Here is a 24,242-nt window from a genome sequence, read left to right as displayed (position 1 = left end):
CTCTTCTGCCCCTGCAAGGGGAAGTCCCTCTTGTCTGGACCAATCTGATCTGGGTGGGGAGACAGGACTTCGGAGGCCAGGTGCCTCCACACTGCCTTCCTGAGCTTCAATCACCATAGATATATCTCCACTCCCCTGCTGCACTCCAGTGTTCTCCCTTCAACACCCAAGTCAATTCTTAGCTGTATTTCCATTGTCTTGATCTTTTCTTGCAGGGGGAATGAGCACCAACCATCTCCAGTCAGCCATCTTGCTGATGTCACTCCCATTTTGTACCTTGACCAACATGTCCCAATCCCCACTCCCACTCTCCAGCCCTTAATAACCACCATCTACTCTTTATTTCTATGAGTTTCATTTTAGAGTCCATGTATAAGTGAGGTCTCACAGTATTTGTCTTTCTGTGCCAGACTTTTTTCACTTAGCAAAATGTCCTCCAGATTCATCTATGTTGTCACAAATGGCAGGATTTCCTTTTTGTTTTTTTAAGGATGAATAGTGTTTATTTTGTATATATACCATATTTTTTAATCCATTCATCCACCGATGAACACTTAGGATGACTTTATAATTTGGCTACTGTGCATAATGCTGCAATGAGCATGGGAGTGCAGATATCTCTTCAATGTACTCATTTCTTTTGATTATAAACTCAGAATAATACTTGTTGGATTATATGATAGTTCTGTTATTAATTTGAGGAAACTCCATACTGGTTTACATAATAGCTTACCAATTTACGTTCCTTCCAACAATGTGCAAGGCTTCTCTTTTCCCCACATCCTCTCTAACATTTATCTTTCATCTTTTTGATAACAGCCATTCTAACAGGTGTGAGGTAATATCTCAATGTAATTTCAATTTGCATTTCTCTGATGATTATTTATGTTGAGTATTTTTATATACCTTTTGGCAATTGTATGTCTTCTTGAGAAAAACTTCTCTTCAGGTCATTTGCCCAGTTTTCAAATCTGGTTATTTGTTTACTCACTATTGAGTTCTTTGTATCCCTTATGTATTTAGATATTAACCCCTTGTAAGATGTGTGGTTTGCAAATATTTTCCCCATTAACATAAGTTATTTCTTTACTGTGTTGATTGCTTACTGTTAGAAGCCTTTTAGTTTGATGCAATCCCATTTGTCTATTTTTGCTATTGATGCCTGTGCTTTTGGAGTCATCCAAAAAATCATTGCCAAGACCAATGTCACAGAGTTTTTCTCCTATATTTTCCTCTAGTAATTTTACAGTTGCAGATCTTACATTTAAGTCTTTAATGAATCTTCAGTTAATTTTTTTCTGATATAAAATAGCATCTAATTTTATTCTTCTGCATGTTTCTATCCAGTAGTCCCAACACCACTTACTGAAGAAACTGTCTTTCCTCACTGTTTATTCTTGATGCCTTTGTAAAAAATCAGTTGACTGTAAATATTGGATTTATCTCTGAACTTTTCATTTTTTTCCATTTGTCTGTGTATTTATGCTGGCATCGTGCTCTATTGATTACTATAGCTTTGCAGTATATTTTGAAGTTGGGTAGTATGGTGGCTTCAGCTTTATTTTTGCTCAGAATTGCTTTGGCTATTCAAGGTCTTTTGTGCTTCTTTACAAATTTTAGAATTTTTAAAATTTTGGTAAAAAATGTTATTGGAATTTTGATAAGGATTGTATTGAATTTGTAGATTTCTTTGGGTGATATAGACTTTATAACAATATTTTCCGAATCCCTGTACATAGATATCTTTCCATTTGTGTCTTCTTTTTTCATTATCTTACATAGTTTTCAGTGTACAGATATTTTACCTCCTTGGTTAAATTTAATTCTAAGCATTTTATTTTCTTTGTAGCTACTGTAATTGGGATTGTTTTCTTGATTTCTTTTTCAGATAATTCATTGTTAGTGTTTAGAAAGGCAACTCATTTTTGTACATTGATTTTGTATCCTGCCACTTTATTGAATTCATTTATTAGTTCTAGAAGTTCTTTGAAGCCTTTAAAGCTTTTAATATATAAGATTATGTCATCTGCAGAGACAATTTACTTCCTTTGTGATTTTAATACTTTTTTTTTTCTCTTGCGTAATTGCTCTAGTTAGGGCTTCCAGTACTACTTGAATAGAAGTTGTGAGAGTGAATATTGTTCCAGATCTTAAAGGAAACGCTTTCAACTTTTCATCATTGAGTATGATGTAAGCTGTGGGCTTGTCACATACGGCTTTTATGATGTTGAGGTGCATTCCTTCTGTAACTAATTTATTGGTAGTTTTTATCATGAAAGGATGTTGAACTTTGTTAGATAATTTTTCTTGATGCATTGATAATATGATTTTTGTCCTATATTCTGTTAATGTGGCATATCAATTTATTGATTTGCATATATTGAACCATCCTTACATCCCATTAATAAATCCCACTTTATCACAGTGAACAATCATTTTAATGTGCTGTTAAGTTTGGTTCACTAGTGTTTTGATGAGGATTTTTGCATCTGTGTGCATCAGAGATATTGGATTGTAATTTTCTTGTAATGGTATTGTCTGGCTTTGGTATCAGGGCCTCATATAATTCACTTGAAAGTTATTTCTTTTTCTTTGATTTTTGGAGGACTTTCAGAAGGATTGGTATTAGTTCTTCTTTAAATGTTTCATAGAATTCAGCAGTGAAGCCATCGGATCCTGGGCTTTTTTTGGTGAGTGATTTTTTTAAAATTATTAATTCAATCTTGCTTGTTATTGATCTGCTCAGATTTTCTACTTCATAATTCAGTCTTAGTAGGTTATGTGTATCTAGAAATTTATCCATTCCTTCTAGGTTATCCAATTTGTTGGTGTATAATTGGTAATAGTCTTTTTATTAACCTTTTTATTTCTGTGTCTTTAGTTGTAATAGCTCCTCTTTTATTTCTGATTTTGAGTCTTCTGTTTTTTTCTAGTGAAAGGTATATCAACTTATCTTTTAAAATATAACAACTCTTAGGTTTATTAATCTCTTCCATTGTTTTCCTAATTTCTATTTTTTCCTGGCCTGATCTTTATTAGCTTCCTTATACAAACTTTTTCTTGGTTTGTTCTTCTTTTTTCAGACCCTTTTGGTGTAATGTTAGCTTGCATATTTGGATTTTTTTCCTTTATAATGTAGGCATTTACTGCTTTCGCTGCATTCCACAAGCTTTCATATGTTTTGTTTCCATTTTCTTTTGTATTAATATATTTTTTAATTTCTAGTTTAATTTCTTTTTTCTTTTTTTTTTTTTTTTTTTTTGAGATGGAGTCTCGCTCTGTCACCCAGGCTGGAGTGCAGTGGCATGATCTTGGCTCACTGCAAGCTCCGCCTTCCAGGTTAATGTCATTCTCCTGCCTCAGCCTCCCGAGTAGCTGGGACTACAGGTGCCTGCCACCAAGCCCAGCTAATTTTTTGTATTTTTAGCAGAGACAGGGTTTCACCATGTTAGCCAGGATGGTCTCGATCTCCTGACCTCATGATCTGCCCACCTCGGCCTCCCAAAGTTCTGGGATTACAGGCATGAGCCACCGCGTCTGGCCTTAATTTCTTTTTTGATCCATTAGTTGATCAGAAACCTATTGCTTAATTTCCACATATTTATGAATTTTTCAATCTTCCTATCATTGCTTTTTAGTTTCATATTATTGTGGTCAGAAGAGATATTTGAGGTGATTTCAATCTTCTTAAATTTGTTTTGTTTTATGACACAACATATGATCAATCCTGGAGAATGTTTCATGTGTATTTGAGAAGGATATGTATTCTGCTGCTGTTAGATGGAATGCTCTCTCTATATGTCTGCTAGCTTCCTTTGGTTTATCATTCAAGTCCACTTCATCCTTATTGACTTTTTTCCTTTTTGGTATGGATAATATATCCATTGTTGAAAGTGGAATATTAAAGTCCTCCACTGTTATATTGCTGTGTATTTCTCCTTTGTGTTAATATCTGCCTGTTATATTCAGATGATCTGATGGTGGGTGCCTATATATTTACAATTGTTATAACCTCTTGATAAATTGGCATCTTTATTATATATTAACACTTTTGTCTAACGCAGGCATTTACTACTACATTAGAATTTTACAGCTTTACAGTTTTTGACTTAGTCTGTTTTTTTCTTTTATAAGTATAGGCAACCCTGCTCTCTTTGGTTATAACTTGCATAGAATATCTTTTTTCATTCACGTACTTTCTATGTGTCCTCAAGCCTAAAGTGAGTATTTTGTACATAGAATATTATTGGATCATATTTTTTGACTTATTAATTTTTTTATTTCAATAGGTTTTTGGAGAGCAGGTGGTGTTTGGTTATATGAATGACTTCTTCAGTGATGATTTCTGAGATTTTGGTACACCAAAACATCCAAGCAATGTACACTGTACCAATGTGTAGTCTTTTACCCCTCTCCCTGCTCCCATCCTTTCCTTAGGTCCCGAAAGTCCCATTTCCACACCTTTGCATCCTCATAGCTTAGTTCCCACTTATGATTGAGAACATAAAATGTTTCCTTTTCCATTCCTGAGTTGCTTCACTTAGAATAATGGTCTCCAGTTCCATCTAGATTTCTGCAAATGCCATTATTTCATTCCTTGTTATGGCTGAGTAGCATTCCATGGTATATATTGATATGATTTGGCTGTGTCTCCACCCAAATCTTATCTTGAATTCCCACATGTTGTGGGAGGGACCCGGTGGAAGGTAATTGAATCATGGAGAGCAGGTCTTTCCCATGCCATTCTTGTGATAGTGAATAAGTTTCACAAGATCTGATGATTTTAAAAAATGAGAGGTTTCCTGCACAAGCTCTCTTTCTTTGCCTGTTGCCATCCATGTAAGATATGACTTGCTCCTCTTTGTCTTCCACCATGATTGTGAGGCCTCCCCAGCCACGTGGAACTGTAAGTCCATTAAATCTCTTTCTTTTGTGAATCGTCCAGTCTCAGTGTGTCTTTATCAGCAGTGTGAAAAGGGACTAATGCATATATACACCACAATTTATCCACTCATTAATGAGCATTTAGGCTGGTTTCATATTTTTGCAATTGTGAATTGTGCTGCTATACACATGCATGTGCAAGTATATGTTTTGTATAATACCTTCTCTTCCTCTGGGTAGACACCCAGGAGTGGGATTGCTGGATCAAATGGTAGTTCTACTTTTAGTTCTTTAAGCAATCTCCACACTGTTTTCCACAGTGGAATGATTATTCCCTCAAATATGTTTACCAAACTTTTAGATTTCTCCTCCTCAAGAACACCAATTATTCTTAGGTTTGGTCTTTTAACATAATCCCAAACTTCCTGAAGGTTTTGCTCCTGTTTTAATTTTTTTCTTTGTCTTTATTGGGTTGGGTTAATTCAAAAGCCTTGTCTTCAAGCTCTGATGTTCTTTTTTCTGCTTGTTCAATTCTATTGCTGAGACTTTCCAGTGGATTTTGCATTTCTCTAAGTATGTCCTTCATTTCCAGAAGTTGTGATTATTTTTTATTTATGCTGTTTATCTATTTTTCTATTCATATCCTGTGACATTTTTAAAATTTCTTTAAGTTTGTATTCACCTTTCTCTGGTGCCTTCTTGAGTAGCTTAAAAATCAACCTTCTGAATTCTTCTTCTAGCAATTCAGAGATTTCTTTTCAGTTTGGATCCATTGCTGCTGAGTTATTGTGATCTTTTGGGGGTGTTAAATAACCTTGTTTTTTCATATTACCAGAATTGTTTTTCTGGTTTCTTCTCATTTGGGTAGACTATGTCAGAAGGAAGATACAGTGCTCAAGAGCTGCTGTTTGGAGTCTTTTGTCTTATGGGGGTGTGGTGCTCTCCCCATTCCCCTGGGGATGGGGGTTTCTGAGAGCTCAACTGTAGTGATTGTTGTTTCTCTTCTGGATCCAGCCACACAGCAGAGCTAGTGGGCTCTGGGCTGGTTCTGTGGAGTGTCTGCAAAGAGTCCTGTGATGTGATCCATCTTCAGGTCTCTCAGTCGTGGATACCAGAACCTGTTCCAGTGCATGTAGCAGGGGAGTGAAGTGGACTCTGTGAGAGTCCTTGGTTGTATTTTTGCTTAGTGCGCTGGTTTTGTGTTGGTTGGCCTCCGGCCAGGAGGTGGTGCTTTCAAGAGAGTATCAGCTGCAGTATTACAGGGAGTATACAAGCTTGCCCTAAGGTCACCTGGGTAAGTATTTGGGTGTCTCAGGTGGTGGGTGGGGCCACAGAGCTTCCAAGAAATTATGTCCTTTGTCTTCAGCTACCAGAGCGGGTAGAGAAAGACCATCAGGTGGGGGCAGGGTCTGCTGTGTCTGAGCTCAGACTCTCCTTGGGCAGGGCATGCTTAGGCTGTTGTGGGGGATTGGAGTGTGGTTCTCAGGCTGATGAAGTTACATTCCCAGGGAGATTATGGCTGCCTCTGTCACATCATACAGGTCACCAGAGAAGTGCGGGAAAGCCAGCAGTGACAGGCCTCACACAGCTCCCAAGCAGCTGGAAAGGCTGGTCTAACTCCCACTGTGTCCCCCTAACCACACTGAGTTTATTTCCAGGCAGCCAGTGAGCAGGGCTGAGAACTTCCCCCAGGCTACAAGCCTCCCTGCTGAGAAAGTAAACAGGGCTTTCAGGTTTCATGCCTCCCCACCTTCTGCAGCTTCTATGTTCATATTTGTACTCCAGGTCACTCCCTCCCCCAGTTTCTGTCCAGGAAACTTCACCTTGAATTGAAATTGTTACAAAGTTCAGCTGAATATTTCCTGAATGTTTCATCTTTCCCCAATTCCACTGCCAGCCCTCCCCAAGGACCCCTATGAAATAAAGTCAGAAATGGCTTCCCTGGGGACTGAGAGTGCCCACAGGACTCTTCCCTGTGCTTCTTCTACCCCCATATTTTTCTCAGCTCTCTAAATTTGTCTCAGCGCCAGGTAAGGTCAAATCCTTCTCCTGTGATCTGAACCTTCAGGTTTCCCAGTGAGGATGTGTGTTTGGGGGTGGATGTTCCCTCTTTTACACTTTGAATACTCACATTCTTTTGGCTGTCTCACAGAACCTGCAACAGCAAGCCGCTTCCTTCAAAGGGCTTGTGGAGTCTCTGGCTTTCTTGGTATGTTACTGCACTAATCCTTGGAGCAAAAGTTCACAGTGTGAGCCTCCACACACTGCTCTGAGTGGGAGCTGAAGTTAGTCCTGTCTCCTATCTGCAATTTTTTTTCCAACTGAGATCATATTTTTTAATCCATTTAAACACTGTGTCTTTTGATTGGAAAATATATTCATTTGCATGTAAAGTAATAATAGATATGTAAGAACTTTTGCCATTTTGTTGTTTACTAATTGTTTTATCATTCCTTTTTTCCATTATACCATTCTTTTCTTCCTCCTTTGTAATTTGTTAGATTTTTGAAGTGCACGCTTTGGTTTTTTGTTGTTGTTATCTTTGTGTATTCACTAGAGGTTTATTTTTTCTTTGTGTTCACCACGGGACTTTTACAAAACATCTTATTGTTCTAACATTCTATTTTGAACTAAAAGCTTAAGTTCAATAGCATACAAAACCCACACTTCTACTTCGTTCCTCACCACATTTTAGGCTATTGATGTTATATTTTACATCTTTCTATTTGTTTATTTATCAGCAAACTGTAGTTATAGTTATTTTTAATACTTTGGTCTTTTAACTTTTGTACTAGAGTTAAAAGTCATTTACACACCATTATTACAGTATTAGAGTATACTGGATTTCACTAAATATTTACCTTTACCAGTGAATTTTGTACAGATGGTCCCCAACTTACATTGGTTTGACTTATAATTTTGTGACTTTATGATGGGTTTATCAGGATGTTTCCCCATTATAAGTTGAGAAACATTTGTACTTTCATATGTTTTCATGTTGCTATTTAGCATCCTTTTGTTTCAACTCTAAGAACTTTATTATTTCTTGTAAGGCAGGTCTACTGGTGATGATGTCTCTCAGGTTTTCTTTGTCAGGGAATGTCTCTCTGTCCTTCATATGTGAAGGACAGCTTTGCCAGTTATAGTATTACTTATTGACAGTTTGTTTTTTTTGTTTTGCACTTTGAATATGTTATCTTACTTCCTCCTGGCTTGCAAGGGTTTTGTTGAAAAGTCTGCTGATAGTCTTATGAAGGTTCCCTTGTGTGTAATAAGGCACTTTTCTCTTGGTGCTGTCAAGATTCTGTCTTTGATTTTTGACAATTTGATCATAATATGTCTCAGAATATTCTTCTTTGGGTCTGATAGAGTTTGGATATTTGTCCCTGCCTAAATCTCATGTCGAATTGTAATTCTTAGCCTGGTGGGAGGTGTTTGGATCATGGAGGTGAATCCCTTGTGGCTTGGTGCTGTTTTCATGAGAGTGAGTGTGTTCTCACAAGGTCTGGTCACTTAAAAGTATGTGGCACCTGTGCCCGCACCCTCCCCGCACCGCCTCCATTTTCTCTCTCTTTCTTTCTTTCTCCTACTTTCACCATGTGACAGGCCTGTTCCCCCTTCACCTTCTGGCGTGATTGAAAGTTCCTTGAGGAGCTTCACTGGAAGCTGAGCAGATGCTAGCGCCATGCTTCCTGTAAAGCCTGCAGAACCATTGGCCAATTAAGTCTCTTCTTTATAAATTACACAGTCTCAAGTATTTATAGCAATGTATGAACAGCCTAATACAGGGTCAGTCTTGCTTAGGGTTTTCTGAGCTCCATGAATCTGGATCCTCTCAATATTTGGGAAGTTTTCAGCTACTATTTCTTGAAATAAGCTTTCTTTAGCTTTCTCTCTCTCTCTTGTTTCAGAAACTCCCATAATTAATTATATATTTGTATTTCATGGTGTCCCACAAGTCCCTTATGCTTCCTTCATTCTTTTTCTTTCTATAATTGGGTAATTTCAACTTACCTGTCTTCAAGTTCGCTCAGACAACTAGCCTATCACCAGCTGCACAGACTGGTGTGGCTTCATGTGGGTTTCTGGGAAGGCTCCCCCTGGGTCACTGAGTAGTTCTCTGGACAGGCAGTGTTGTCCCCAGCCCACAGATGTGAGGGACTTAAACAGTTGCAGGGCTGCTTCAGGTTCCACAGCTGAGACTAAGGTTGACAGGCCTGCCTCTAGGAACTGAGACAAGTATGTCTCCTCCTGGGGACCTCATGGGGCAGGACTGCTTGCAGTCTGCAGCTGACAGAGCTGAAGACAAGTCTCTTAGCCATTTCAGGGTCCACAGGAAGAAACAAAGTCAGCAGGCCTGTCACTGAAGGCATAAATGGTGTGACTCTACCTGGGTTCCTTGGTGGGTGATTGTGGTAGCAGGATCAAGGCCAAACACGGCTGCAACTGAGTCCTCAGGATGACAGGGCCATTTCCAGGTCTGGAACTGGGACCATAGCCTGTGAGCTTTCTACATGGGCATAGTTCTACCCTCTAGAATGGCCTTACTAGGTCTTGAGCTCCAGGAGGTTTTCACAAACTCCTATCTGAATTCCAGAGCTCCCACAAAGGCACTTTTGCCTTTGTTGCTTGAGAGGATACAAGCAGGGGAGCTCCTATTTTACCATCTTGCTGATGTCACTCTCTCCTCTTCTCAAAACATTTCCAATTATTCCATTGAACAAAATCCATTATCATTCATCTAATTCATAACTCCATTAATCAATATTTATTGAATACATACTGTACTGTTAAGAATTGGAGGAATTGTAAAGCATGGTTTCTGTCCATAAGGATCTTATGGTCTAAGAAGACAAACATAAGATATCAACATAACAATTTTGTACATGCAATCAGGCAGTATTTTCTTTAGAAGTGAAATGAGCTCATCTTGGGGCAGATGGAATTTTCAAAATTTCCTGATTCAGATTAATTTCTTACTAAGGCTAATTTTAATAGTATCAAATCTCATCTTCACTTAAAAAAAAAAAAGGCAGGAAAGACAGGTCCCAATTTCAAGAAGAGTAAGTACAATTCTCTTATCACTGATTCATTACAGCTTGCTCTTATGTCTCATTGTGAAAAAAGAAAATAATAGAACAGTAGCAAGCATTACTTTTTGAGAAACCAGAGTTTCAGAAAACAGGTATGTGTTAAAGATTGTTAGCATGAAATTCACTTTCAAGATTCTTTTCTTGTCATTTTATTTAAACATTAAGGAAAAAAACGTATTCAGAGAAATAATTTTTCCCTTCCTTTTATAAGTATAAGCACTCCTTAGAAATAATTGTTAAACTCCTTAATTATAGATCTCATCTACTTGTCATTAACATCCTCTTCAATGGTCAATATTCACATCAATAGTGTTTTGTTAAATAATACATGGAATAATGGCAAGCAACTCTTTTAAAAATCAGAAATACTGAATTTTTCAAAGTAACAATGAGAAAATATCTGCAAAAGTATGTTAATAATTATCCTTTTTTGTATTTTATGGACACAAACCTTTCAGAAATTATCTAAATCAGAAATCAGGGTTTTGAAATAGTCTTTATTATAAAATTTTGGATACTGATAAGCTAATTTTTTAAGCTGAATTTTTTAAAGTATTTTTCTATGAAAAACAAAAGAATCTACATTATTGGATTGAAATATGGAAATATGTAAAATAAAAATTCTGAGATATTTACTCTACATTGCTTAATAGCCACTATTACCCTTTCCGGATAGCCCCCATTTAGAAAAGGTTTCTAACTAAGCTGTTCAAGTGTAATAAGTCCAGAGACTCTTGGGAATGTAATTGTCTTATTTGTTTTGAATCAGACTGTCTGCAGTTAGTCTAGTGTTTTAATAAGGTCTACAAGGATTAGAACTAGTCAACATATGAATTATGAAACCCCCAGTCAACCTGAAGAACAGAAAAAAAATCAATCCATGGGGAAAATGTGGTACTCTTGCAAGACTGTGGAATACCATTCAGAACCATAGCAGGGGTAGGCTTGAAAACCAGGAAATAATAGGTTTCAATTAAGAAAGGTTTTGTTACCTAGGGGGATAAAATAGCATATGCTTCTAAAGATGTGAACTTTCTTTTTTAAAAATAATCTGTGGGTTTACATCATCATGTAAACTTTCCCAAAAGAAATAGGAAGCTATTCATCTACTATAGCTAACAAAGTGCAGGAACGTGTTATTGCAATATTTTAACAAACATCACAGGTAGTTTTAAAATGTAATCTTTAAGCTTAGCTATTTTGGAAAGAAAATAGTTATTTTTTTCTAAGGCACGTACCATTATATACTTGATGAAAATGTTTTTCCATCATTTGTCATTGAGATTATTAGCTTTCAGCATTTAATATGGCAAATTATGGTTGACTTCTAGACTATTTTCTTCTAGTCAAACTCTGAAGATGTTATGTTTTAAAAATCTTAATAGGCAGAAATCTAGTCCCCAAATAAACTGAAGCTCAAAATGAAAAGATAAAGACAAGTCAAAGAAAGAATATTTATTTTGATGGAGCAAACAAATTCAAAACTAAGAAAATAAGGCAAGTTTTCCTAGAAGAAATTAGCCCTCTAGTTGATTTAGAGAGAGCTTACCGATATAAGTAAGCTGTCTCACTGTGTAACCATCTGTCAAGAAATCCACCTATAAAAAGAGGTCCACAAGGTGATTTCATGGGGTCTAGGTAAACAAACACTGTGGTGTAGTTTAAATATTTTTCCAACATTTACTTCAAGGAAAGGATCCCTGATTATCTGCCAGTTATTAAGTACCAAAAGGTGAATCACTTTTGATAAACTGATTAAAATGTCTCTTAATTATATCCAACTACTTTTCTTACAGTTCTTACATCTCAGTCTTCCCATATTAGTTTCTCTTCTGAGATGAGAATGTGATGATCAGTTCATGACCCTCATGTTTGCCAGCTGTTTCTGATTGATGAATAGTTTTGTTACAAACCAGTACCATGTGAGTTAGGGTCCCCTATGGCTCCTCCAGGGGCTATATAATTTCTGGTAAGACTAAGACTCTCTTGGATGGAGACCAGGCTCCCTAACAAAGGTAGCCATAGCTTGGCTGGCACATGCAGGGATCCAAGTGGAAGTATTTATCATACAGCCAGTGTTGGGAATTACAATCTCTACTGGTGAGTGGATTCAGAGTCCAATTCCTATTAGAACTGACCAAAGCTATTTTTAGTACTTTATTAATGTATAAAAGTTACATGTCTAAAAACATGGCAGTCAAGATAATTCTAGAAAGTATTCTGAAGTCCCCTAATACAAACTGCATGAACTTAAATATTGTTCAATTGATTAAGCAGAAAGGTTATTGAAGAGCTAACTCTTTTAAGTATAAATAGCCTTTGTGTTATCATTTAGACTCAGGTTTAGAGTTCAAAGAATATTTTAAAAGGGGGTTGAGGGTTTACTGTATCATTTTCTCACTTAGGTGTTTTGGGATTTGTAATTTATTTTAGATTCAATCAGATTGTCTTAAATCTCCTCAGTGGATGGAAAACAATTTGTCCACACTCAGCTCTAATAGTAAAAATTGGAACTTTGTAGACATGAAATATAAAGAAATATCAAGTTCATTATATAAACAAAAGGGTTTATTTTACTGTAGGAGATGTAATAAGTAAAAAGTAATAATTGAATATATACTAGATTAAATGGCAATGTAGGGAGGAATGTTTTCTAGTTCACCAAAAATTAAACAATGCACCAAGTACATTTTAGATTTATTTTATTATTTTTAATGAACTATGTTTAACATTTTACAAATCTTCAGGTTGTTACAGTTTTCAGCAGTAAATATAGTAGTAACAGCAATAAATACACCGAAATATGAGATTTCTCTGAAAGAATACAAAAAATAGAAACACCTGGAAACAAGAAGGCAAAATGTCAATTCTAGATCTGAAATAGAAATTAATACAGCTGAATTCCTTTACAATGCTGGTACATGGGAAAATGAGAAACTCATGCGCCTTATAAATGAATGTGTGACTTTGAGCTTCACCTTTTTGGGAAGTTTTGAGGGACATCATTTGACCCACAGATCTCTAAAACCCTGTAATACGTATTGATACCAGAGGATTCAAACACATAGTGGTCTGAAAATGATTGCCAAAGCAAAGAAGTGCTTTCATTCCTCAACATTTGTGATCTCTGTGGTATATTATGTATTATAAAAGGGCATAATCCCTATAGAACTGAAAGGGCATAATCCCTATACAACTGCATAAAGTCATAAAAATTGATTTATAAAGTCTCAAGATCATAATATGTATTCAAAAATACATACAGCTGTGCTTTAGTAAATGAATCCATCAGTTAGTCGAGAGATAGTTTTGCCTTTAATATATATCCAAAGTATATACAAAGGATCGACAAATGTTAACAATTTGTGACCAAAATCATCTAGGTTTATATTTGAAAAAACCTTGGTTTTCAATTTAAAAATTTAAGAAAGTTGTGAATATTGTTTATTATCACTTGGGTTAAGAAAAAGTAGATGGTTTCAGCTTTTTAACAGGAAATTTGTGAACTACTCACAAATGAGAAGTCACACTCTTTTGATCATTAGAAAAGATAAATTGCCTATAATTACCAATTGAGAACAGCATGTGCAGTGTAAAAAATAATAAGGTTTTATTCTGAAAGCAAACAAGTAGTTCTAGAAAAGCCCTTGGGATACATCATCTCATTTACCTTACACAAAAATGAATAAAATAAGTGGCATACCTGAATGGTATACCCTTACACCAATATGTGTATTTCATTACCAAGCTGAGATGAAACATTTTTATTTAAAGGTGGGAAAAATAAACACTTAAAATATAATGTTTTGCTATATAGTTTCTAACTTCATTCCAACATAAACAATTTATCAATATATACTGTATTCAAAAAACAAGAAATACTACTCACATGCAATATTTATTGTTCCAACATGAAACACTAGGTCTATATTTTTAATAAAACTGCACATCTGTTTAATTTGGTTAACTGAAAGAAAATGCACACTTAAAAAAGATGTTATATCCTTCTAATAATGCAAGTCTATATCAAAGGCACTTCAGCAGAGCACTAACTTTAACCTTTTCCAAATCATTTTGAGTCATGCTGCTTTTGATGTATCTTTCTCTGTAAGACCAATAAGAAGCCTTCTCTAATTGTTATGAGCCTTATCACTAAAAAAAAAAAAAAAAAAAAAAAAAAAAAAAGGAAGCCTAGGTATTACCCAAAACATTATTTCTTCTATGGATTGGGGTAATATATAGCAAATATTTGCCTAGGGTCTTTATGTTCTTTCAGTTAACACAGAACAGTAGGAAGGTTATTTGACACGTTAGAAGTTGGAGGAAAAAATTGCACATCTAGCTATAATTTTACTGAAGCTAATGTGGCTGTTTTGGTTCACTGAACTTGTTTACATGGTTTGGGTCTCTATGCTGCTCCCATGTTGAATAGGAGGGAATGAAAAATAAAGCAATTTAGGATTTTTACCCCCACAAGGGAAAGGTGCTTCAGACATTTGCCTTCAGGGAAATTTTAAGAAAAATGGGATCAGTTGATTTTAATGAATAACGAGCTTTTATTTTTAGGATGTATGAATGGTAATTCAGAGTTAATTAAAAAGTTGTTCCCATTGAATGCTTGCTATAATGAAAAGAACATAGATATATTACTTACAAAACTGAAAAAAGAAGTTGCAAAGGCTGTAAGTGACTTAGGGAAAAACTTTTACTTTTCCCCTGAAATTGAAACTGTTTTCCTTACACATCTTTTAAGAAAATCAATAACTGGATATACAACTACTATCCTGAAGGTATTTTTGAGCCTCAGGAAAATGGCATCTCTTTTTCTTCTCATCAACATTTAAGAAAAATAAATCAATGTATATTTTATCTGCACATATTTTATTTTAGTGTTCAAAAGAAACTTTCACATCGACTTTTTTTTTTAATTTCATAGCCTTTAAGTGACTGAGTTCAGGTTTTTAGAATAGAAGAAATATATTAAAACCAATTTAGCCTAAAAGTATCAGTGAGCCTTAAACCAAAGTCATAGATTGTTTTTTTCAGATTTGTAAAAAGTTTCCCTTGACAGCTAAGCTTGCTTCATTGTTGAGGGGAAGAAAAAATAATTTTTAAATAAAAACTCAGTATTAGAGCATTAATTTCTCAAATTTCTAAATGAACATCTTACTTATTTTGTAAAGTTATATCCAAAAACAACCAAAGAGCTGGTGTCTCCCTCTCTAATGACCAAGTAGCTTCTGCCCATCTTATATAAATGTAGGATTTACGTTTGGGATGATACAATACACATGCTCTTTAAAGACCAAACAACATTTTCTTTGTGATAACTCCAGAGTAACATCAGTCCAAGTCATTTATCAAGTTATTTTTAAGTATAGGCAGAAGAAGACGTAATAGTAACATTTAAAATAATATGATGCCTGAAGTCAGTTTTGTTTCTAAATGTTCCATGGGGTAGTCACCATGGTAGAGGCAACATTTTTGGAGGCAACTTGAGGAGTATATATTTCACTGTTATTCTTAAGAGAGTCAAGGCCAAACTGGCTGGCTGAGCAACATTTTCAGATAACTAACATCTTGATGCTATTTTACATTTTGAAAACTTGGATACTGTAAATTCATCACCCAAAAATAAATGAATAGGCCAGAAAAAGCATTCCTTGGTATCTTTCTCTCTGATTACTGAATTACCGTTTACTCTGCTTGAGACATGTCCAAGAACCATGAGATTGCTCAGTCTCATTTTCTTAAGTTCATACTGCAATTTACAACAAGAAGCAAGAATAAACAGCACGAGACAGCAGACACACAATCCCCGTTGGAGTTAATTTATGGGAATCAGTGGGCGTTCCTCTCGCTTCTTCCAGATGTTAGTCTTGCTATCTCTTTTGGCTAGTGGTGGTCTGCCCCTTCTTTTAGTGGGGGATGTATTAGCTTCAAAATCTTCAACAGTGCTTTTCCTTCCTGGCGACTCTTCTCCAGGGTGCTCCATGATCACTCCACTCCCTCCATCTAGGATGTGCCTTAAAGCTGGGTCCTCAGGGGAACAGACGGTGGTTCCACTCTCACTGCTGCTTAGGTCTAAATCTTCTAAGTAAAGGATCTTGGGCTGATGCATGCTTTTGATGAATGTTTTCTCCCTCTCGAGCTTTCTACTTGAGTGAAGCTCATTCATGTCCACCCCAGAGTCCAGACTGGTATCATTGCTCTGGGTTCTCTTGCCCTTTTTCAGGTCTATAAAGGAGTGCCTCACTTGCGCAACTGGCTTTCCATCAAGAGACACAAACCAGGCTCTGGGATGGGGGGAGGGCTTTCCTTTGGACAGCTCCAGGAGGGTCTGTTCTGAAATTCCTTGAAGTTCCGATGAAAATGGAGTCATTACAACAGCCTCATTTAGTGTTCCAGGAACAGAGACGGATTCCAGTAAGCTGCTTGAGTATCGGCTCCAATCTGAAGCCTGGGATGGCAGGCTCTGTTGACCTTCAAGTATGATATCCTCTTCCCTGGCATCTGGGGGCTGTGCATGAGAATGAATTGGCATTTTGGGCAAGGTCTGCGTAAAGTTCTCTCGATTTACTGGTTCCATCAATTGGCCATAGACTAACTGTCCCTTTCTTGGCAAAGTAGCTGACTTAGCAGTATGTAATTGTTCCGGTGTGGAGAAAAGGTCAGATGTTTGAAGGATGGCAATGGGTTGGCTGTAAATATGCATAAGCTGTTCAGGAATATGGGAACGCCCATACGCCTCCTCATTACCTGTGAGATACCTCTTTTCATCTTGAGCATCACCTAGAGATGAAGATAGATTGTTGTTAATATGTTTAGGTTGTTTGGACCCTACATTGGGCTCCAAAGACTGTGTTGGGTTTCTTGAGTAATTATTTTGATTGACTGATAGAAATGAAACATCTTCATTGTAGATTTTAAAATCGTCCCGAGTTTTTACCATGGAAACTCTTTCTTCTGTTTCTGCCTTTGATGGTTCCTTTTTCTGAGGACTATATGAGGAGTTTTTGGCATTGAATAACTGCGACTTGTCCTCAGCTTTTAATGCAACTTTAACTGTGCTGATATGATTTATGTGTGTTGTTGAAGTTGTCTGGTCTCTCTTGAGGACCTCAAGTTTAGTGATATTTCTTTCTCTTTTCTGTGGAGTACCACACTTGTCCCTAGAGTAGAAGAGAAGGCAAAAAATATTTAAAAGTTATGACACAAATGGTTCATTTATTAAAAATCACTCCACAATCTACATATCATACATGCAATGCTATTGTGAGATACGTAGATTAAAAATAAAAAAGGATATATTGTAAGATTAAATTTATTTCTACAAATAAACTTTTCAATGTACAGAATATACTGAAATGATACCATAACTTGATAGTTTTCTGTGTTTATAGCCATTTTCTTACCTGCAATAACAAAGTAGTACAGCAAAAAATCCAATGACAATGACTATTGTTCCTCCTAATATGGCTGTAAGAAACACTGTGTGGTAGGCAGTTATGTCCTTGGAATCTTCATTTATACCTGAACCTACATGGTTCAATATAAACAAAGAGAAAATGTTATTTTAGATCAAATTCTCAACTATGTCACATCCTGGGTGAGGCAAATTGAATAAGTGTACACACTTTTATTTGTTTGCTCCCCTCCTATGACAGATTTCCCTATGGGTGAAGTAAACCTTCCCTATCCTTTGGCTTAATTGACTGACTCGCTTTAACCAATGAAATGTGAGCATATTAAATGAGTTTGTATGGTGTGGCTCTGCCCTCTTGCTCAAGACTTCTAATATGTGAATAGCACAGCCCAGAGAGTTGTTATTCCTTCAACCTGGGGTCTAGAATGAGAATATCTGTTGAACTGAATGAAGCCAAGTCCAACAGTGCAGCAGACAATCCCGAAACACTCATGAAATGTTAAATAGCAAATAAGCGTTTGATACTGTTAGCCACCGAGACAGCAGGGTTGTTTGTTACTGCAGCAATGGATATGACAGAAGATGCTGAGATGCTGCTACAGAAAGCTTAAAACGTATGACATTGGCTTCTAGGCCAGGCAGTGAGAAAACTGTTTCAAGAGGCAGTAAAACTGGTGACCCAAGTAACAAAAAACTTGGTAAAATAAACTGGGCGAAAATATTTTTAACTAACTTGAGCTTTGTGCAAAGAGATTTTAAGATAGAATGTTGATTATCAGCTGCATTTATTTTTTATCTAGATATTTAATCTTTAAATATTTTAAAGACAAATTCAAAAAAAGGATTTACCAAATTAAGCAGGGGTCTAAAGAAATAGAATACAAAAATTCTAAAACTTGAAGCATTAAGAGTTGCAGCTCCTTCTACCTGGGCTCTAGAGTGAACTGAGCACAACTGACCCACTATCCTCCTGCTGTGAGAACATATGTATACGAATGCCATTGTGATAAGCTTTACTGCAGTAAAAGCTGACTAGGATGATTTCAACATAAAAATGAATGCTACTGGTAAAAACATACATATAGACCAACGGAACAGAACAGAGAACCTATAAATAAATCCATACATCTACAATGAATTCATTTTCAACAAAGGTGCCAAGAACATATATTGGGGAAAGGACAGTCTCTTCAATACATAGTGCTGGGAAAACTGGATATCCTTATGCAGAAGAATGAAACTACACTCTTATCTCTCACCATATACAAAAATCAAATCAAAATAGATTAAAGACTTAAATCTAAGACCTCAAACTATGAAATCACTGAAAGAAAACATTGAGGAAACTCTCCAATAAATCTTGGCAAAGATTTATTGAGTAATACCCTGCAAGCACAGGCAACCAAAGCAAAAATGGGATAACATCAAAAGCTTCTGTAGAGCAAAGCAAACAATCAACAAGGGAAGAGACAACCCACAGAATGGGAGAAAATAACCAGAATATATAAGGAACTCAACTCCAGAGGAAAAATTCTAATAATCCCATTAAAAAATGAGCAAAAGACTTGAATAGAACATTTCTCAAAAAAAGACAAACAAATGGCAAACAGGAATATGAAAAGAGGCTCAACATATTTGATCAGAGAACTGCAAATCAAAACTACTATAAGATCATCTTATCCCAGTTCACATGACTTTTATCCAAAAGACAGTCAATAATGAATGCTGGTGAGGATGTAGAGAAAAGGGAACCCTCATACACTGTTGGTGAGAATGTAAATTAATATAGTCACTATGGAGAACAATTAGGATGTTCCTCAGAAAAACAGAGCTACCATATGACCCATCAACCCCACTGCTAGATATATACCCAAAAGAAAGGAACTCAGTTGCTGAGACCAGCTCAGTCGGGAAGACCCTAACCCAGCAGCGCTAGAGGAATATCAAAGAGATATCTGCATGCCCATGTTCATTGCAGCACGGTTCACAATAGCCAAGATTTGAAAGTGATCTAAGTGTCTATCAACAGATGAATGGATAAACACAATGTGATATATATACATAATGGAGTACTATTCAACCATAAAAAAGGATGTGATCCTGTCATGTGCAACAACATGAATGGGAGTTGAGGACATTGTGTTAAATGAAATAAGCCAGGCATAGAAAAACAGACTTTGCATGTTCTCATTCCTTTGTGGGAGCTAAACATTGAAACAGCTGGAAATTGAGGGTAGAATGATGGTTTACCAGAGGCTGGGAAGGGTAGTGTGGGGTTGGGGGACAGTAGGCATGGTTGGTTAGTTAGAATGAATAAGATCTAGTATTTTCATAGTACAACAGAGTGAACACAGACAATGTACTAATTGTACATTTAAAAATAAAGAGTATAATTAAAATATTTATAACAAATAAATGCTTGAGGTAATACCCCATTTATGTTGATGTGATTATTATGCATGATTATTATGCACTGTATGCCTGTATCAACATAGCTCATGTACCCCAGAAATATAAATACCTATCATGTACCCATAAAGATAAAAAATTTAAAAACATGATAAAAGTGAATGCTATTGGGCAGCTAATCTTGAGGTAATCTGTTTCAATATCACAAAGACTTCATTGTGCTCAAAAAGCTATATAATAAGTCTACTTATCAGTATCAGTTACATTCTAATATGTATTCAGGGAGATAGGGTAAGAAGAGTGAGTGGTGGGGCAGCTGGTTTCTGGTCATCTTTACCATGAGAAAACATCCAGCATAAGGCTCCCACCTGCACTGAGGACACTGAAGAAATTGAGGGACCACCACTTCTTTAATTTTATCTTTCAAATTTTGCACTAATTTGATAAAAGATTTGGAGAAACAGTATTGCAGTTATGCATGTAGACTTTAGAGCCAAAGTGTCTGAATTGGAACTCTCACCTCACCATTTATTTTTATGTAGTCTTGGGAAAGTTTCATTTCTTTTGTATCTAGTTCCCTTATATGCAGAGCAGTAACAGTTATATCTAACCCATGTGAGCTGCTGAGGATTAAATGAGTAAATACTTGTGAAACACTGAGACCAGTCCTTGGCTCACAATAAGCACTCAGTTTTAGCTATACCACACTATTGTTGAATGAAGCTTTAAGGTTATATTAAAACGGGCACTCTAATATTGGCCATGATTTCACAGATGGTGACTGTTCTCTTATTTAATAGACAAACAAGCACAGCACTGTACAATATGAAGTTTTGTCAAACAAAAAAGAAATGAGAGTAACTTTCTGCTATCTGTAGATCTGTATGGAGGATTGGTTTGATTATAACTAGGCATAAATGAGTTTGCTTCCAGAATGGAGTAATGCTAACAATGTTCACTCCACAGGAATCCAACAAAACTCACATTTGGAAACAGGATGTTGACATATTGAGTTTGCCCCAAATCCTATATGTATGGCAGTAGCAAGAGAATGTATCTGTATCCGTGTGCATGTGTGTGCATGCATGTCTAGAAGGAGTTAGGTAGAAAAGCATTCTTTTCATTCAAGTATATTTAAAATGCACATTTAAAACACTTGTTTATTAAACTCTGTACTCAACCACCTACTCTCCTACAGCAATCTGAAAAATTAATCTCTTGCACTTAATATTTTTTCCAAGGAATAATAGAATTCTATTTAAACTTTAAAAAACAAATTAACCATATTTGTAACTAAAGCAGCTCTGCAAACACTAGCTGATCATAGGAACAATTTTGATTTTATAGTAATACATCCTAAAATGTTTAGGGACATTAGGGATTGTGTCATAATCAACATATATATATATTTGGTCTCTGTCCCTAGTTACTGGCACAGAGCTTATAAAACACTTGGAATTTCCTGAGCAACAGGGAGTCTAGGAGTGTCTTTTGTTCTATTATGTGGTCTTTGATCCTGTTTCCTAACATAGAGCTCCTAAATCCCTTGGAATTTTCTGGGTGTTGGGAGTATCTTTTGACTCTGGGCAGGCTCATGCTTGGGGGCTGGTGACCAACAAGCCATGCTTAGAAGCTTGTAGCTTTCAGCACCACCCCTCATACTCCAGGAAGGAGAATGGCTGGAGATTAAGTTAATAATTGATCATGGCTGCACGAGGAAGCCTCCATCAACATTCCTCAAGTATAGGGTTTGTAAAGCCTCCAGGTTGATGAACACATCCATGGGCCAGAAGGGTGATATACCCCAACACTATGGGGGAAAAAGCTCCTGTACACAGGACCTTTACAGACCTTGCCCTATGTACCTCTTCATCTGCTCTTTATCTGTATCCTTTATTACAAGCTGGTAAGTGTAAGTAAGTGTTCCCCTGATTTCTGTGAGCCATCATAGCAAATTATCAAACCTGAGGAGAGAATTGTGCAAACCCCCCATTTGAAGCCAAATCAGACGGTATGGGTAAACTGAGAACCTGCTGCTTGCAATGGGCACCTGAAATGGGGGCAGTCCTATGGGATTAAACCCTTAACCTGAGGGGTCTGACGCTAACTGTAGGTAGATAATGTCAGGATTGAATTGAATTATAGGATATAATCAATGTCCACTGAAAATTGGAGAACTGGTTGGTGTCTGGAAAGGCCATGTGGAGACATCTTGAGAAAGTGGCCATCTAGAAGCCAAGAAGAGGCCTCACCAACCCTGGCAGCACCTTGACCTTGGACAGTAGCCTCCAGACTGTGAAAACGTACATTTCTGTTAATAGCCAGTTACTACTCTGCAGTTATTTTGTTATGGCCGCCTGAGCAGACTAACACAATATCCAACTCTCCCAATTTAAAAACAAGAAAACTAATGTTCAGTTGGGTAAGTACCTATTTCAAGCTTACTCAGTTAATTACAAAGTAAGGGCTATCATCAAGTTATCCATACTTCTAATGTAGTATTGCTTTGACTGATATGCTTGCAGAATAAATTCTTCAAAAGCATCACTATAGAAGGTCTCTAATTCAAACTAAACAAGAATCCCATACTTTTATTTTAGTACACATCCAAACAACATCTTTTCCAACAAATAATCTGGAACAGAACTTCCATGTGGTTTTAGAAAATAATTTTGGCTTTTGTAATTCATAAAGCTATCTTATATAATTCAGTTATTTTAGATATATTTTTAGTGTGAGTACATTTCTCTATAAAACTCAAATGCTCCTTAGATTATTTTTATTAAAAATGAAGTGAGTTGTATGAAATTAAATATTGTTTTTCATCAATATTTCATTATAGTTGCAAATATAGAATGGGATAAGGCCAGACAGCTGGCAAGATTGTATGATATTTTGCATCATGAAAAGCAAAAGTAACCACCCTCTGATTTCTGAATAAATAATCCTGTAAGCACTAAGTTCAAATAGAAATAAAAATAACATTTCTCTTGATCATATATGGCTAATTAGTCCCAGCTTCTTAAGAGGCTGAGGTGGGAGGATCCAGAGTTTGAGCCCAGCCTGAGCAGGCAACATAGCAAGACCCAATCAAAAAAGAAAATTGAAACTTGCCAACACAGAATGAAAATAAAAATCAAACTTGATTTTAAAAACTAGAGAAAACTGATAGCCTTCAAAATAACAGACAGTCATAATAATGTTAGATGACAAAATGCTGCAGATAAACATATGTAAAATGTCATCCATGTTCTGGATCAGGGTAAGTACTAGGACTATTCCTAATCAGTATGAAATACCCAGGTAGCAACTACCCCTCAGCTGTGAGCCAAAACACTTGATAAACCAAAAGAATTATCTCTGAAAAATGACTGAAGATGATGATATACATGCATTCAACTTTTACTCTAAAATCTTCACTAAAATAACACTAAATGTTTTGCTTTGTTTTTATTCTGTAAAAACACAAACCTACAAGAATAAAGGAAAATAAGCTATCATAATTGACTCACCAAGGCTGGTGGTAGGGAAAGCCAAGAAGCAATTTGATTTATGCCAACACATACTGAAAAGGCCCAGGAAGTGGTAGCAGGCTGACAGTGCAACCGGTCTAGACTACCGCAGGTTAAAGAATTTTTCTTTTTTCAAAATTTAATGGCTAAAATATGCAATGTTCTAATATTTTGAGGAATGTACACAACTTGAGATCAATGTAGGGTTTCCTGAGGTACAAATTATCTAGATAATTTGACAACATGTTAAATATAAGGAAATAAAATGCTCATTTTTCCTAGACTATGAACAGATCTTCCCTAGTGGACAATTCATGGTTTTGCTCCCCAGCCTCCGTCTTCCTTCTGTTCCAAATGTCAGACCAATTTTCATTTAGTACAGGGGTGTCCAATCTTTTGGCTGCCTTGGGCCACACATAAAATACATTGATAGCTCATGAGCTTAAAAAAAATCATAAAAAAAAACTCAATGTTTTTAGGGAATTTACAAATTTGTGTTGGGTCTCATTCAAAGCTGTCTTAGTTTGCATACAGCCTGTGGACTGGGGGCTGGACAAGCTTGATTTAATACATCCTCAGTCTTTTCTTGAATGATAGTGTCTGCAGACTTCCAAAAGCCCTTCCTCTCCTCCTCAATCCCCACCAAGTAACATGTGTGCTTAAGACCCAAAAGTGGGCCAATAGGATGATCATTCTTCAGCTCTAGAATGATCAGGAACAGTACAAGGAAAATACTGGAAAGGGTTAGAGTCAGCCACCACACAGCAGCAACCTGGCAAAGGTAGTCAAGCAGGCCTGCTAACTAGGCCATCTGGCACGGCAAGGAGTCCTGCCTTTCAGCATCTGGTTCTTCAGCCTTTCCTAGGATCCTATGAACTCCCTATGTCCTTCTAATATAGCATATTTTTAAATTAGTCA

The 24,242-nt window shown here is 36.4% G+C and overlaps 1 protein-coding gene across 2 annotated transcripts in view; it reads right to left on the bottom strand.

Annotated features, from left to right (window-relative positions):
- Positions 1–12,662: 12,662 nt before the first annotated feature.
- FAM171B (family with sequence similarity 171 member B) overlaps positions 12,663–24,242 on the bottom strand; it is a 72,903-nt gene continuing 61,323 nt past the window's right edge. For both annotated transcript variants that reach the window (XM_034954626.3, XM_034954627.2), the window contains exons 7-8: positions 17,393–17,516; positions 12,663–17,149 (exon numbers count right to left, since the gene is read on the bottom strand). In XM_034954626.3, coding sequence (XP_034810517.2) covers positions 15,805–17,149; positions 17,393–17,516 — 1,469 coding nt within the window. In that variant the 3' untranslated portion in view covers positions 12,663–15,804. The remainder of the gene's footprint in view (positions 17,150–17,392; positions 17,517–24,242) is intronic.

This window comes from Pan paniscus, chromosome 13 (genome assembly GCF_029289425.2).
Source record: "Pan paniscus chromosome 13, NHGRI_mPanPan1-v2.0_pri, whole genome shotgun sequence".
NCBI classification, from domain to species: Eukaryota; Metazoa; Chordata; class Mammalia; order Primates; family Hominidae; genus Pan; species Pan paniscus.
The sequence above is the reverse complement of the archived record's forward strand: the minus strand, read 5'-3'. Positions and strand labels throughout refer to the sequence as shown.